This window comes from Pseudopipra pipra, chromosome 10 (genome assembly GCF_036250125.1).
Source record: "Pseudopipra pipra isolate bDixPip1 chromosome 10, bDixPip1.hap1, whole genome shotgun sequence".
In the NCBI taxonomy this organism is placed as follows: domain Eukaryota; kingdom Metazoa; phylum Chordata; class Aves; order Passeriformes; family Pipridae; genus Pseudopipra; species Pseudopipra pipra.
In genome coordinates, this window is record NC_087558.1 from 8,586,379 (window position 1) to 8,601,282 (window position 14,904).

At 41.2% G+C, this 14,904-nt stretch overlaps 1 protein-coding gene across 16 annotated transcripts in view; it reads right to left on the bottom strand.

The window, feature by feature from the left end:
* The window catches only part of MCF2L2 (MCF.2 cell line derived transforming sequence-like 2), a 163,587-nt gene that overhangs the window by 40,060 nt on the left and 108,623 nt on the right, over positions 1–14,904 (bottom strand). For all 16 annotated transcript variants that reach the window (XM_064665941.1, XM_064665937.1, XM_064665950.1 and 13 more), the window contains 2 exons: positions 1,378–1,444; positions 517–632 (listed from right to left, as the gene is read on the bottom strand). In XM_064665941.1, the coding sequence (XP_064522011.1) occupies positions 517–632; positions 1,378–1,444 (183 nt within the window). The remainder of the gene's footprint in view (positions 1–516; positions 633–1,377; positions 1,445–14,904) is intronic.

Genomic DNA, 14,904 nt, shown 5'->3' on the forward strand with positions numbered 1-14,904 from the left:
GTTATGGGCTCTAGATTACCTTGTCCACAGTATGGACAAGGCTTCTACCAAGGTGTATGACCATATGAAGGATAAAATTCCTTATGAAAAGTGCTATGAAATATATCACTTCTTCTGACCTGATAACAGAAATATAGGACAAATAAGCTGAACACTAAGAAAACTTCCTCACAGAGGGGTTTTGCCAGAGAAAGAACATCAGGATTTAGTCCTGTGATATTTACCAGTGTACCAAGAGAGGTGGTAAAATACTCACCACAAGGGGCATTCAAAATGGATAATGCCAGGGGAAATCACTAGTAAATGCACAAAAGGGCATAATCTTTCACAAGAAAAGGTGAAATACAATGGTCTCAGACATGATCTCTACACATGGGTTTTACAGGACACACACGGGGCAGAGTGAGGATGACTTTTCCTGCCAGTGTACACATGAGTATGATAAAGCACCCAACAAAAAAGGAGTAGAAATGACTATAGCACCCAAGGACAGAACAACCACCAGTTCCCACATGCCTGTTGTGGAATTCGTAGATTTCTGGGAGGTTCCCAAAAAGAATTTCCTTCTTGTTTTGAAGTGCAGATGGAATCAGGTGTAATAAATTGGGATTGTCCATTTCTGAAGCGTACCCCTGCAGAGAAGAATGGAAAATAAAACCAGCCTGTTTTTACTAGGGGAAGAAGTACCATGTCTGATACACTGGAAAGCCCCAAAGTCTATGTGGTTGTGTTCTCAACAGAGCATACAAAGGCTTCTCTCATGCCTGCTGCTTTGTTGCTCCCAGGAATTTCTGCTGTTTCTGGTTTTCCCCAGAGCTTTTACCAAGCAACTGTGCAAACACATTTTTAACCACAAATGGATAGATTACTGGGTTAAACAAAAAAAAAAAGTGTGCTGATATCATATGAGTTTCAAAAGTTCAAGAACTATATTTGCATCGTGAGCTGCTGTGTTCATGCACTACATGGGACAATAAAGAAGAGCAAGAGGAAGGCCTTCCTTTTCCTCAATCATTTTCCAACCCTACATTTACAGAATTTAGTGTCTGGTCCCACTGAAATCAAGCGTGCTGCTTCTAAGACCTACTGGTGATTGAAAAGGCACATCATTAACTATTCCTCTGTCCATAGCTTTGAGAACCATGCAACTTGTATCACTCTGTGGGCTGGGGCCAGGGGAGGTGCCTCCTCCTTTAAGCCCTGAGGAAAGATGTTCAAAACATCCTTCCCATTCTCCATCTCCAAGGCTGAGCTATCTTGCTAACACAGCCTTGTGTTATAAACAGGAGGTGGGAGTGCTCAGCCCAGGAAGGATGTGCACCTGCAGTGATGATTTGGAGGTTAAGCACTGGAAGTCATTTCAGAAGAGTTTCTTACCTCTATTATACTTTGAAGTTCTTCTACATAAACCCGTTCTGTTTCTATCAGCTCATTGATTATGTGGCTAAAAGAAAAGAAAGGTGGAGGGTTATAGTGTTTATCCACAGTTCAACAAAGCACATATGAAAGAAAAAAATTGTATTCCTTGCATATTCTTTTTTATGCCTCTGACTACACACAAAAAAACCCTCTGAAGGTCATTTCTCAGTACTTCAATATTGTGCTTTGATAAGATTAAAAGACCTAAACACTTCTTGGACTGTAATTTTTTTTTCAGCTCATTTTAAACTTCATCTTGGTTTCTTCTGTCATTTTTATACCTGCAAATCTGAAAAAAAAAAAATATTTAAAATGCCCCAGAAGGCAAACAAAAAATGGTTTCTCTTCTAAGAATAACTAACAATACTCAATAAAATGAAATTATATTTCAAAGCTATGTTAATGTTTCTGTTTTACTTTCTTTTATACAATAAACAAAATTGGTGACTAGACTTCTTTAATACATTGCAAAAACAGGCAACAGGATGATGTCAGAAGTCTGGAAACATGAAAGTAAGTTAGACTAAAATATTTATACCACATATATCTTGAAGATGCCTGAGGCATTTCATAGAAATATGAATGTAACCAATTGACTTTTGGACAAATAACTAATTGAATTTTAAAATAAAATTGCATTTGGTCTCTCAAATTTTTTATTTTTTTTTTAATGCATCAACTGTCCCATATTATCAAGAAAGTGTTGTCTTTAATGCTCTTATGAACAAAGTTTTCAGGGTAGCTCCTTCAGAGTTTTGAGCAGTTTCTCCCAGTAGAAAAGGACAAGTGCCCAGTGTTCTTTTTCTGGTCCGTGCTCCACAAGAGTCTGTAAGCACACAGCTGCCTCAAGCAAAAACACATCCCAGAAGGACACTGGGGAGTAATGTCCAAAGGAACTGGAGGATGGCCAGCCACAAGCAGCACACAAACTGAGGCCAGTAAAGTGTAGGCAACTATTGGCATCAATTCCAGCACGTGCATTCACCCAGCACCTCCCTGTACATGTGGCCTATGTCTGGTTACCTGGATTTTATATATCACACAACCATCACATAATCAGCCAGACCCCATTAGCTCTTTATATCATGAACCCCATCTGTACTGTTGCATCCACTATAAGTGGATTTTGTCATCCTCCACAGTTTTTTAGGATGTCCTTTTTGTGACTGAAAGAATGATCACACTTCTGATAAAGCCTCATTTGAATGGTTTGGCCAGGCATTTGAAAGTAAAATAATCACATTTCAGCTTGCAGCTTGAAATGCAAAAGCACTGACTAAAACCTTACTAGGCTACCAAAATAGATTCATTGGTTTGCGTTGGATTTCCCCAGTTTTTTCAAGGCAATGTGGTTTTGCAGACTGGATCTGAACCACTTATTCTGGTCTCATAGGCTATTACTGCTTTATGCACCACTGCTTGAGAAACATTATAAATACTGAGAAATGAGATCTTACCTTCAACTGATCCATAATGTTTCAAATTTTGTTATAAAATAGCTAGGATTTCATAGGTATCTTGACATAATGCCTTAAATAAAGACAGAACTGCAGTGTCTACCACAAGGTAGGGCAATGGGTCAGGGCTGTACCCTGCACACTCAGGGAGTCCTGACTCCAATTACTTGACCTCCACATTGAGCCAATTATCTCCAAATTGAGACATTTATGCACAGGAAAGCCACACCTAGCAATATATTGGCCTCCATGACTAAATAGTACTATGTAACAAACAAAAGTGCAAAGGGCTTCTGCAGTACTTTACATGACTTCACCAAGCCAAGCTGTGTTGGACCCTAACCCATGTTAGAGAGCCCTGTCTCTCTATCTGTGCCCATCCCACAGTCTCCAGATGTTATTTTACATGATTATAACGCTATTCTTTGGAAAATGTTATTCTGTATGTCTTTCTCTGACAGGGTTGCTGCTATAGCAGCCACCACAAACACTTGGTACAAAGCCATCAAAAAAGAGCCTTCTCAGCTCCAGTGCTCCCGGAGTAAGTTCCCCCAATTGCTCTGCAAATAATAACCACAGCAGCAAAATCTAAAATATTAAAGGTTGTTGCACATGAATCACCCTCTTGTCAAACTGTTAACAATACAAAGTGTGCACTTGGCCACAGACCTTAGAATTGCCCTGACAAAAACACAATTTAAGAGCAGCAAATTAAAGAGCTATGTGAGTGTGTCTTGCTGCTGCAGGGGAAAGCATTGAGAGGTTTAAAGGAGACACTTTTATGCTGTGTGAGCATGCTGGGTTGGAAAATGGTGAAGTAGAGAGCTCACTATATGGCACAAGGAATTTGATGGCATTTGAGATAGTCTAACAGCCTAGATGTGATTCATATCAAGACATGAGGGGTGAAATGGGAAAAGTTCATCTCTTCTGAGATGTCACAGAATTGTTTATGTCATAGAATTGTAAAGGCCTTTAAGATCACAGAGTCCAGCTCTTAAATCAGCACTGCCAAGTCCACCACTAAACCGTGTCCCCAGTTGTCACATCTACATATCGTCTAAATCCCTCTGGGAACGGTGACTTCCAGCTCCTCCTGTTTGTTGCCCGTGCTGTGTGCACTGATGTAGATGTACTTCAGCTGGGCTACTGATCCCACTACCTTTTTGGGGGGAGAAGCACTAATTCCTACATAACCATTCTCAGGCATTTCTGTGGTTTCTAACTCATCATTAACACTTGGGTCTTTGCTCCCACATGGATCTCCATCCCTGACCTCCACTGAGACAGCAGACAGAAGGACCTCACTAGCCCACCCTTCACACCCTGCTGTGCAAACTGCTGCATGAACTGTCATGCCAGGCCCTGTTTACCCACTCTGTTTGTAGCACTCCTGGTTGCTGCCATTCCCTGGGACTTTCGTTTATAGAAGAAAGGCTGGAGAGACTTGGCTGCCATTGCTCCTGGCCACACTCAGGTCCCATCAGCCACTCCTGCTCCAGCTGTGGGCTCCTGGTGACTCTCTCTGCTCTCCCTGTGGTTTCTCCAGTTTGGGAAACTCTACCTTGTGCACTTTCCACTGTGAGAGAGACATGTCTAAAAACTCTACAGTTTCTGTTCCACTGTCGAGTGTGCCACTGCTGGAGCTGCTGACCTCGGTGACTGTCATGGGGCAGCAAGGGGAACTCAGCACACACCTGCTGCAAGGATCATGTTTAAGGGAAATATGATACAGCAATTGACAGGACTATTGTCACAAGCAGTCCTTCCAACTCCTTTTTCCCCTTTGACATGCATGACTAGGTTAGAAGTCATTTCTAGTGTAACTGGGATGTGTGAGGTATGTCTCATTTCAGAGATATTTTACAAGACTAGGAGGTTTGCGTGGCAGCAGTCCAAAGACAACAAAACTGAGTTGGCTGAATTTTATGGGTAGCTCTCACAAGGATAGTTCCTCACCAGGATCATTCTCAAGCAAACAGGCCATCTCAACAGGGATGGTAAAGGATTAGGCATCTGACCTGAAAGTCTAAGTTTTCCATGGAATCTGAGAAATCCCTAAGGTCCTATCTGTAGGCATCCTTGTTGCCAGTAAATCTTCATTCCACTCGAGTATACTTGCTCTTTCTCTAAAGAAACAAATAAACTCACCAAATTAGAAGAATTTGCCAAAGGTGGAATACTCTTGTCCCAATAGTACCTGACTCACCAGCTTTCCTGGTGTGGAAATAGTGAAACACTGCTCAGGAGATGAAGGCCAGCTTTTCTCCTGTGCCCTAGAAGAGGGGGCTCAGCCACCACTGACCTGGCAAAGGACTCTGTATGGCAGGGCCTCTGCTGCCACCATCACTTGGCAGAGTTAGGACGTGGTTGTGGCAGGGATCACACACAGGCTCCTTGATACAATACTGTCAGATGTTCCTCCAGCAAAGGAAATTTCTTGTTATGGAACAAAATTAAATGCATGAACTAGCTCACGTTTCGTTGAGTGATTGATCTCGGTTTCTAATGAAACATCATGGCCTTGGCTACACTAAGACCACGTTTCCCACAAGTGGGATTTCACATGGGTTTCCTTTGGGCAGGTTATTCTTGCTTCAGCAGCCATGGCATCCTGCAGCACTACTGAGATCTCACACATTGAGCCAGTCTCCACCACTCCTAGCTTTGAGAAGCACAATAAGGATGAAAAGAAAGGAGAAAATAACAGGAAAACTATTTCTGCTTTGTTACTAGTGCTCTCTTTGACATCCGGAAAGTTAGTCATGACATGCTGGAGTGAAGAAAAAAAATAATTGCACAAAGAATTCCTTTCAACAAGGGTGAGAATGTAGGAACTGCAATGGACATCAAAGCACTGGGAAGAGACTTGTTTTTAGCGAAGGTCATAGTGAAACCTTGAAAATGAGGTAAACTCTGGTATTAATTAGCACCCTTCACTTACAGCCATGCATTTCTCTATCTGCCCCTGCCTGTGCTGACATTTAGATCAAACTTAGCTATTTATATTGCCATGAACAGTACAAATAGCAATTATCAATGTTGTTAACTAAATATAAAGTTACCCTGCACTGTATTGCCCTTTGCAACAAAACTCTCTCAATAGGTATTTATCTGAGCTGGCTTCCTCTGGTAACAGAGAGCACACTGCTGGGAAGGTCATCACCCCAGTGACCATAAAACAGACACATACCAGACCATTTTATGTCAATAACTCTTTCTCCTTCTTTCTTCTTCAGTAACAGAAGAAAAAGGAAATATAATTGAATGGCTGGACAAGCTCCCCAGAGGTGTCAGGTTGTTCTGCAGGTCTGTATCACAATGATTTTGGTAGGAGCAGTGTCAGATGGTTTCTCTGCTGTGCTATGAGCTGCCTTAAAAGACCCCATCTAATATAATGCAAGACTAAGCAGAAATAACATCTAGAGATTACCACAACCTATTAATATCTCCTCTGAATAAATCTCAATTGCTTTGTGCTCATACAGTTACTATTTGTGCATCCTGCTCAGATGGCAACACAAACTGATTCAGGATTTTTGTTTCCATTGCTGTGCTGCTTCTCTAACAAACTCACTGGCTCACCTCCACTGACAGATCTTGTTTCTATGCCAGGATTTGCTATCACAGGTGCCTGTCCTGATAAGGGGTCTTTTCCCAGAAGAGGAATTGGAGCCATCAAATAGAATTAAACCATGGTGAGCTTTTCTGAAAAGAAACCCCACTACAAATCATAACTGATGCTTCAAAATTACGGTGGTGCAGAAAACCTGTCTGCATGACAGATGTGGAGCCAGCAAAAGTGGCCCTTGTGCATGAGTACTCTGTATCTGTCCTGCAAAAATGCATGGTGCCTAGAAGATGAAAAGTTACTATGTTCAACAGCTGAAATAGCAGAATATGAGTGTGCAAGAGCAAAATACTCAGTGGAATTTATTAAACTAATTAAAAAAAACCCCACCCACCACTTTTATAAATGTATCTAATATAGATAGATGTCTACTTAAATTGAAAATACCCGGGCTCTTTCAATACCTGAGGCTTCAAAAACAAGAGAAAGGACTGAATGAACCTGTGTACAGTACAATGGATACATAACCTTAGAATAAATATCAACATTGGATAGAGCTGGACTTAGGAGAAGCGAGAGTGAAAAGTGAGCACAGTGTTAAAGACCTTTTTGTCCCAACACTCTGGCTAGTTTCAAGTGCTGTGAAATTTCTATTTCCAAATGTAAATAAAATATAACAAAATTATATTTTTTGCATTGGTATCTTTTTTTGTAGGGATCAAATGGTGAAAATCTTGCTGTTCCAGTAGAAGCAGAATCAGCTATAAACAACACATCCAGTTTTGAATTAGAAATCACTACAAGAAATTCTAAGACTGGTCTAATCTTAAAATCTCAAAATTATCTTGGTGCTATGGAATCAAAAGAAATGACAACATGCCAGCTGCTGTGTAGAGGAAACTTCCATTCCATCTACATAATTACGTTCAAGAGGAATTATTTTTCATTTCCCACAGTGCTAAAAGTGCTTTTCCTGTTGAAAAGTATTCTCAGGTGAGGTTGTGCAACAGCTCAAGTGAAATTTGAGTAATGAGTCAATTGTTGTACTTTACCTCCTAAAGTGGAATAAAAGATCATTCTGGACCTAAGAACATTTGTTTGTATTTGTTAGTTGATATAGAAAACATTTTTTGTTTCTCTGCCATATACTCAATTTTTTTTCAAATGAGAGCAATGCCTTGAAAGAACAATGACTGTTCTTGAAGTAACTTTCATGGCTGCAAACAAACCCCAGCTAACTAAATTTGAGAAGCATAAGGGATTTATGTAGTATGCTCCATCTCATCTGAAAACTAGTGCCCCCTGAAGATATTGTAATTGCCTGCCTCGGTGATCCTGTTCTGCTGCAAAGTCAAATGGATTTGCTCCACCTATTATGGAAATTGTTCTGAGCAGAAGGACTGCATCTTTGTTTGAAATGTATTTCACCATCAAAGTCACAATTTATAATATTTTGCTTCTTCTGAAGTGATCTGAACTCTTCATATATAAGGAATTGTCCCACATTCATTGTTCCCAAAACAAATGACCTTGGGGAAATATTTTTATATATCTTAATTAGTTGACCTACATTATAGGAATAGTTGTTAATGGAGAGGCAAATTAATTAAATCACCTACCAAAAGGAATAATATGAATAGAGGACTAAAAGTCATGCAGGAGTTGTCTCTCAGCTCAGCTCTGCATCTACACTGAATGAAGCAGCTCTGGACCCAAATCTGAGCTTTAGCTGATGTGGATGCTGCAGCTTGGTCCTTACTGTGGCCAAAATAACAGGCCACGTAGCTGTGTAAATGTTTGTCAACTACCCATATTTGTGAACTACCCATCAGGCCCACCTTGTGATTTTAACCTTGCAGCTGCACCATTTCTATTTGATGATAAAGATTTATTTAGCTCTCTGCTATCTCAACATTGAGTAATCAATTAGCTAAAAGCAGGTGAATAATTCATAGATCAAACCTACTACTAGCTATAACTGCTAAGTGGTATAGTATTAGGTTGTATTTTAGCAAGGTTGTTGCTAAATACAACAGAGTGTAGTAGGATGCCAGCAGATTGATATCCACAGAAGCTGCTACACATACTTGCTTGTAAAATATCTGATGCAACCCAGACATTGCAGGTTAACAGGCTGCTTCCACACTGTGCAGACTTCCGTGTAATTTCTCATAATTCTTTGTTTGCTTGAGATTATGGATATTTACATGCAGGCCACAGATTTAACTTAATTACTCAAATCTCAATACTCTTCCTTAGAAACATTACCCAATCAAAAGCAGACCAGCTGATTTCTTAGAGCCAGAGAGATCTAGTATGGCAGCAAAGTATATTGCATAAAGGGCTTAAAGTGAGGGCAAGAGAGAAAGAAATAATTCTTTACTACACTTGCTTAAGGATGGATTTGATCTGTTCAACTGAAGCCATTATGAGCACTCAAGATTACCAGCCAATGAAGGAAGCTCATTGTTTTATAAAATGTAAAAATATGTGTATATATATATGTCTAAAAACTAAATAAATATTATTAATATACTTATATTTAGATTTACCCTCATTCTTGTTTCTAGCTAGTACGGACTAGAACATACAGTCCAGGCCGATATTTAAAAGCTAAGACCCTTGAAACGAAGCACTCTGAATTTTGCATGTCCTACCGGTGTGGGGAATTCACAGGGTTTCTGCATCCTGGAAGCAATTTCTTTCCTGTCTGCTTTTTTCTTAAAGGTTGGAAACAGAACAAGTAAAAGATCTCTAGATATGTAATAGTTTCTGACTTTAGCAAAAAATATTTAACACCTTTTTTTCTGTGCTTAACCTGATTTTTAAGACCGCAACTACTTTCAGATTACATGTAGAGTATTTTTTCCATTCCTTTGTAGACACAATACAATAATATCCAAACACCAGTTGACCTCATTGAGCAAGAAATCTGATAAGGGCTGGTAGTGCTGTGGATTTTCCCATGCAGAGTGGTAAAGCACAATACTTGAAAAGGACTTTCTTAATAACAGCAGAAGTTACTGTGGTAAAACCCCGAAACTGTCAAACAGACAAGACCAATAAAATAAAACCCAAAAGTAGGTTAAATGAACCTTAGTGGGAACTATTTATACTGAGAATTCATGTTGACTACTAGAGCTCGGGCTCTAAGTGAACCTGAACCATGCCTACAGACTCCAAAATTCTGTGTAATCTCAGGTGGGTGTCCTCGCTGGTGTTATCTTGGTGGGATAGAGAAGGATTTAGGCACCTGTGACTCTGCTCCACACAGATTCCTACACCACCCTAATGTCTTACTCCAGAGCACCTCCATTAGGTCTTGTGACTAACATCTCTCATGCCTGTGGTACTCACTCGTTCCCTTCCTGCGAGGACATTTTGTGCCATACAGAGCCCTTTCAGATTGGGATAGAGAAGCTGAACATGAAACTATTGTTCACTTCTTGCAAAAGGCAACACACATTCTATCCTGAAGGGCCCACTCTGCTGTAGGATCAGAAGAGCTTCAGTGGTTTTGATTCTCATAGCACATCTGACTTCGATAGCTTTGTTCTGCGAGACTTCAGAAGGCCATTTGGGTAGAATGAGGAATTGGTTTTATTAAAATTAATGAGTTTATGTTGGAAAGGGCAGACCAGAGAAGGTCATGTTGCACTTGGAAGGGAGGGGATGGATTTGGTGAAGATGCCTCGTCCTTTGAGGGCCTGTATTTCAAGCAGTGGAACAGGCTGCCCAGGGAAGTGGTGGAGTCACCATCCCTGGAGGTATTTAAAAGATATGTAGATGTGGCACGTGGAGACTTAGTTTAGTGGTGGACTTGGCAATGTTGCATTAATCATTGGATTCAATGATCTTATAGGTCCCTTCCAACCAAAATGATTCTGTGGTTCTATGATTTCAGTCTGTCATATGACCCTAAGGAAACTCCATCCTCCTAAATCTGCTTCTCACTGTAATAGGACACATCAGTTTGCCAGACTTATATTCTATAGTCCTCCAGCCCAAGCTCTGGTAGATCTCTTGGATATGCCCTGCTTTTAAATGTCCTCAAGAATCAGTATTCTGTGGGGCTCGGGGGAAATAAACCAAGGTGTAATTTATGTGACAGTGGGAATAGAACAGGGAGCAAAAATTCTGACAAGCTAAAATAGAGCTTATGGGAATAACTGGAACACATATTCTGTTTTAGTTAATCTCTTCTTGACACATTTACCTCAGTCAGTAAGTTGTGAACAGCCATGGCTGAGGAGCAAGCATCTCTCTTCTGTGTGTCACACTTGCTCTGCAGTGGTAATCTGGGACAGAGGGGCGGGCAAGGATCCTGCCATCTGCAACTACCACACTCCACCCAGCAGTGACTGGGAATCACAGCTCTTGGCAACATCCACATCCATTTACTAAACTATACTTTGGACAATCCTGTCTGCCACACCTCTGAAATACTGCTTGCAGAATTTAATGATAAACTTAGAGAAACAGGGAGAGACACTGTCTGTTGGAAGATATTTAGAAAGCAGCTTTAGAGAACTGTAGGTTACAGTTGGAGAGGGTGTTCACAGGGCCACTTTACAGGAATCTCTCACAATTGCAGATTGCAAGAAATTGGGAGGATATTACCCAGCATTTGGATTTCTTACCTTCTTCTCTAAACAGCTGCTAATAGCCAATGTCCAAGATAATACAATGGGACAGATCAATTTCTGGGCTCATTCAGGACTGCCATTCCTCTCCTTTTTCCCCAAAAAGAATAGGGAGCTTGGTTTATCAGCCCCAGTGGTTGTTACAGGTCTTACACAAGCCTTGCCTACGGGGAAAGGCCTAGTTCGCCTCTCCAGTGTTTGTATGTAGAATTGGGGCTGGGTGCAGTTGCAGTGCTGACTGGAAGAGGTAAACACACACCAGCCACAGCTACTACAAAGACTGGAGCTCTTGTTGTCCTCTGGCCACACAGTAAGTCTGGTCTGACAGTCCTAGTGGGGGAGCCAGCACAGACAAATAGAAGTTCAGCATTTTTACAAAGAAGAGCATGCTTGGGACCACATTATTTAGTTGTAATTCAGGTCAGATGACATAAAGACAAGACTGTCCATGCTAGTTTGCCCAACATGGCTATTAACCAGAGAACAGCATTTGAAGACACATCTGTAATAACCAGAAATGCAAATAAAGTATCAATGCCTTCCAGATAGAGGCTACAGAGAAAGATCAGCAACAGTGTGTTGAATAATTTGGATATGCACAGGAATTCTGCAGGACCTGCAGAGGATCTACTTGACAGACAAGTGATACTATATAAAATAGAATTCCTGTTTGGACTCATATGAGGAAAGAATGTTCCTGCTGCATGAAAAAGGTCTACATGAATTTTCAGAAGTAAACACAGAATTCTAAACATGATTATGTCACAAATCTTCCAAACCTAGTTATTATATTCCCAGTTAATAAGCAGCTTGTTAAATGCAGGAAGTAAAGTCAGCAGTGATTTACTGCCCCGTGCAGTTGATAAATCACTGCTCCATTGCATCACTAGCTACACAGGACTGAGTGATTTCCCATCTGCCCTGTCCTGCCTGCTGCTGTCCTGCAAACTATACAATTATTTAGATCAGCCCAGTGTGGGTGCAAGTCACTGACATCTGATTAGGCAACATGATCGTGCTCTTTGTGCTGCTGTAAATAACAATGAGAAGTGCTCAGCACTCCTGCATGAGCTAATTGACACACAGAAGATGCGTGTTTTTAACTACATATCAGTTTCAGAGCAGATTTCATTGGAACTGGCATGAATGTGCAAGGGGAAGGCTTTGGCAACTGTCTGAAGAATTTTACACTCTGAGAGGTGTGATTGCTCCTAGTTTGTTTCCATGATTTCTTAGCCTGAAGACAGTCACTGCACTGCCCTTTAAAGAGAAGGTTGCACCATCTGAACTGAGGTGCTGTAAAATCACACCAGTGCCTCTCCTTGTCTTTCCTCATCCATCAGCTTGGCAGTGATAAGAGGGCTAACATCCTCTGCTCCTTGGCTCGTGCCTGTTACTTGGGATTTCAAAGTGTCCTTCACACAAATACAGAAATGCCAAGGACTTGCTGTGTCAGAGCAAAGGGGTTTTTACGGAGAGGTGACAGAGCTACAGTTAGGGGAGAAACAACCGTAGAAGTCTTCGGGCCCACGTGTGCTTCTTCAGAGAAGATACATCCAGTCCTAGGCCAAAACAAAGCTGCCTTTACTTGCATGTGCTCTGTAAACCCTGAGCTGGATCGGGGGTGGGAGAGAGCAGACCTTTAGTCATGTCCTAGGTGGGCAGAAGAAGCAGGAAGAGGGTGCAGATGGCCCCTCATTGACTACGTGTTTGCAGAAGTTTCCAATGCTTTTCAAGTGGAGCACACACGTTCCTGTGACAGAGGGCAAGACAGAAGATACCTCTGATCCTAATCACCCCATGGGCCTAAACCAAACCAACCATCCAGGATGTGCATGTGGCCAGCTGCATTCCAGGAGCCTGCCCAGAGCCAACAGGCAGCAGAACAACAGCACAGAAAACAAGTTGAAGAATTCCTGGAATTTCTGAAGAGTATTAAAATAACCTTAGTCTCCAATAGAAAGCAGGTATGAGAGATAATAGCAGGAGTGACTGCTTAATCCTCTTTGATATTCGATTAAAGTGCAAATTTTGTAAGAAAACATGCGAATATTGAGAGTGCTTATTTCAGCTTTTCTCTACCTCCCAGATTCTTTAGGAGCAAGGACAAGGACTTCAAGAAGCCTCCAGAATGCTCAGTAAACTATTGTATTATAACAATAAGAATTTTTTTCTCCTGTTCATAATAATTTTCCCAGTTCCCAGAACTATTTGGAACTATAGTAGGAATACATCTCCTCTTGCTATTCTACACAGATTTCTATCAGCAGCCAGATCTCCATACATGGCAGCATACACTTCACTTCAAAGATCTTCCCAACCCTTTAGGCTGTAATTAGACTTGTAAGTGCTGGAGCCAATCTGCCCAACAGGGAACCTTCTCTGAAAACAAAGATTTAGTAAAAGTTGAAAGAGACGATGGCAAACAAGAAATGGCTTGTGGCCTCTTGAAATTTCTCCTGCTGACTGCACTTTCATTAAGTCTGGTAAAAAACCCAGCTCTCTGTGCCTATCAATAAAGTCAAGACCACAGCTTCTCTTTTAAAATGTAGGCTTCAAATTCTTCCCCTCTACCAGGTGAAAGTTTTCATAAAAGTGGAAATTAGACTGGAAAGACATGCTGTTGGGGTTCTACTGTAATACTTAGGTCTCAACCACTCACCAGAATCACCTTCTTTCCATTGTAATAGAAGTTTTATGTTACATTACATTATATTATGAAATTTGCTATATCTTCCATTTATACACTGTATGGAAACCTTTGCAATGGATCCTACATATGCCATATAAAAGGGGCAAATAATTTCCCTTTTTGGGCTTGTCCAGTCTGGAAAAGAGGAGGCTCCAGGAAGACCTTTTTATGGCCTTTCAAAATGTACAGGAGACTGATCAGAGAGAGGAATTTTCTAAGATCTGTAGTGACAACACAAGGGGCAATGGTTTTAAACTGACAGAGGGTAGATTTAGATCAGATATCACAAGGAAATCCTTTACTGTGAGGGTGGTGAGGCACTGGCACAGACTGCCCAGAGAAGCTGTGGATGCCCCATTCCTGGAAGTGTTCATGGCCAGGCTGGATGGGGCTCTGAGCAATCTGGTCTAGTAGAAGGCTCCCTACCCATGGTAGGGAGTTGGACTAAATGATCTTTGAGTCTGTTCCAACCCACACTGTTCTATGATTCTAATATTTATCTCTGCCTCCTGTAGAAGTACTGCACCTTAGGCCAATAGTGAATAAAATCAGGAACCTCAGTTCTCTCCTGCCACATGAAGCTCTGACGATTACAACAAGCGCTTGGACACCAAAGCTTTCAGCAGCATTCCCTGAGCTACTATTATTTTTGACACCAGTCCACACCTAAATTTAGCAATTCCCAGTCCTAATGTCAGTGCAACTTTGCTATTGCTGATTTAGAATAGTGCTCTGGCACAATATTCTCATTCTGAAAATAGCTTCTAATTCTTTACCCAGGGCAGAAGGGCTGTCCTGCTCCACCCACACAACCTGATGATTCAGTGATATACTTATGTTCAGGGTGATGCACAGACTGATTTACGAAGCTCCCCAGTCCTTGTTAGATCAATAACACTGAGGGTAGGCCTGACTCAGATATTAAGATACACTGAATTTAAAGGACTCTTAAATTTAAATCATATCCAAATCTGCAGTTGGAACCTGTCATTTAAGGGTACAAACACCTTCAGGCATAGACCCATAGGTTGCACCCTCCAGAATGCAAATTTGCAAAGTGACAGCTGGCTGCTGGTGTGCAGAAGTGATCCCAGATGCTCCACAGGTTTCCTCAGCATGTAA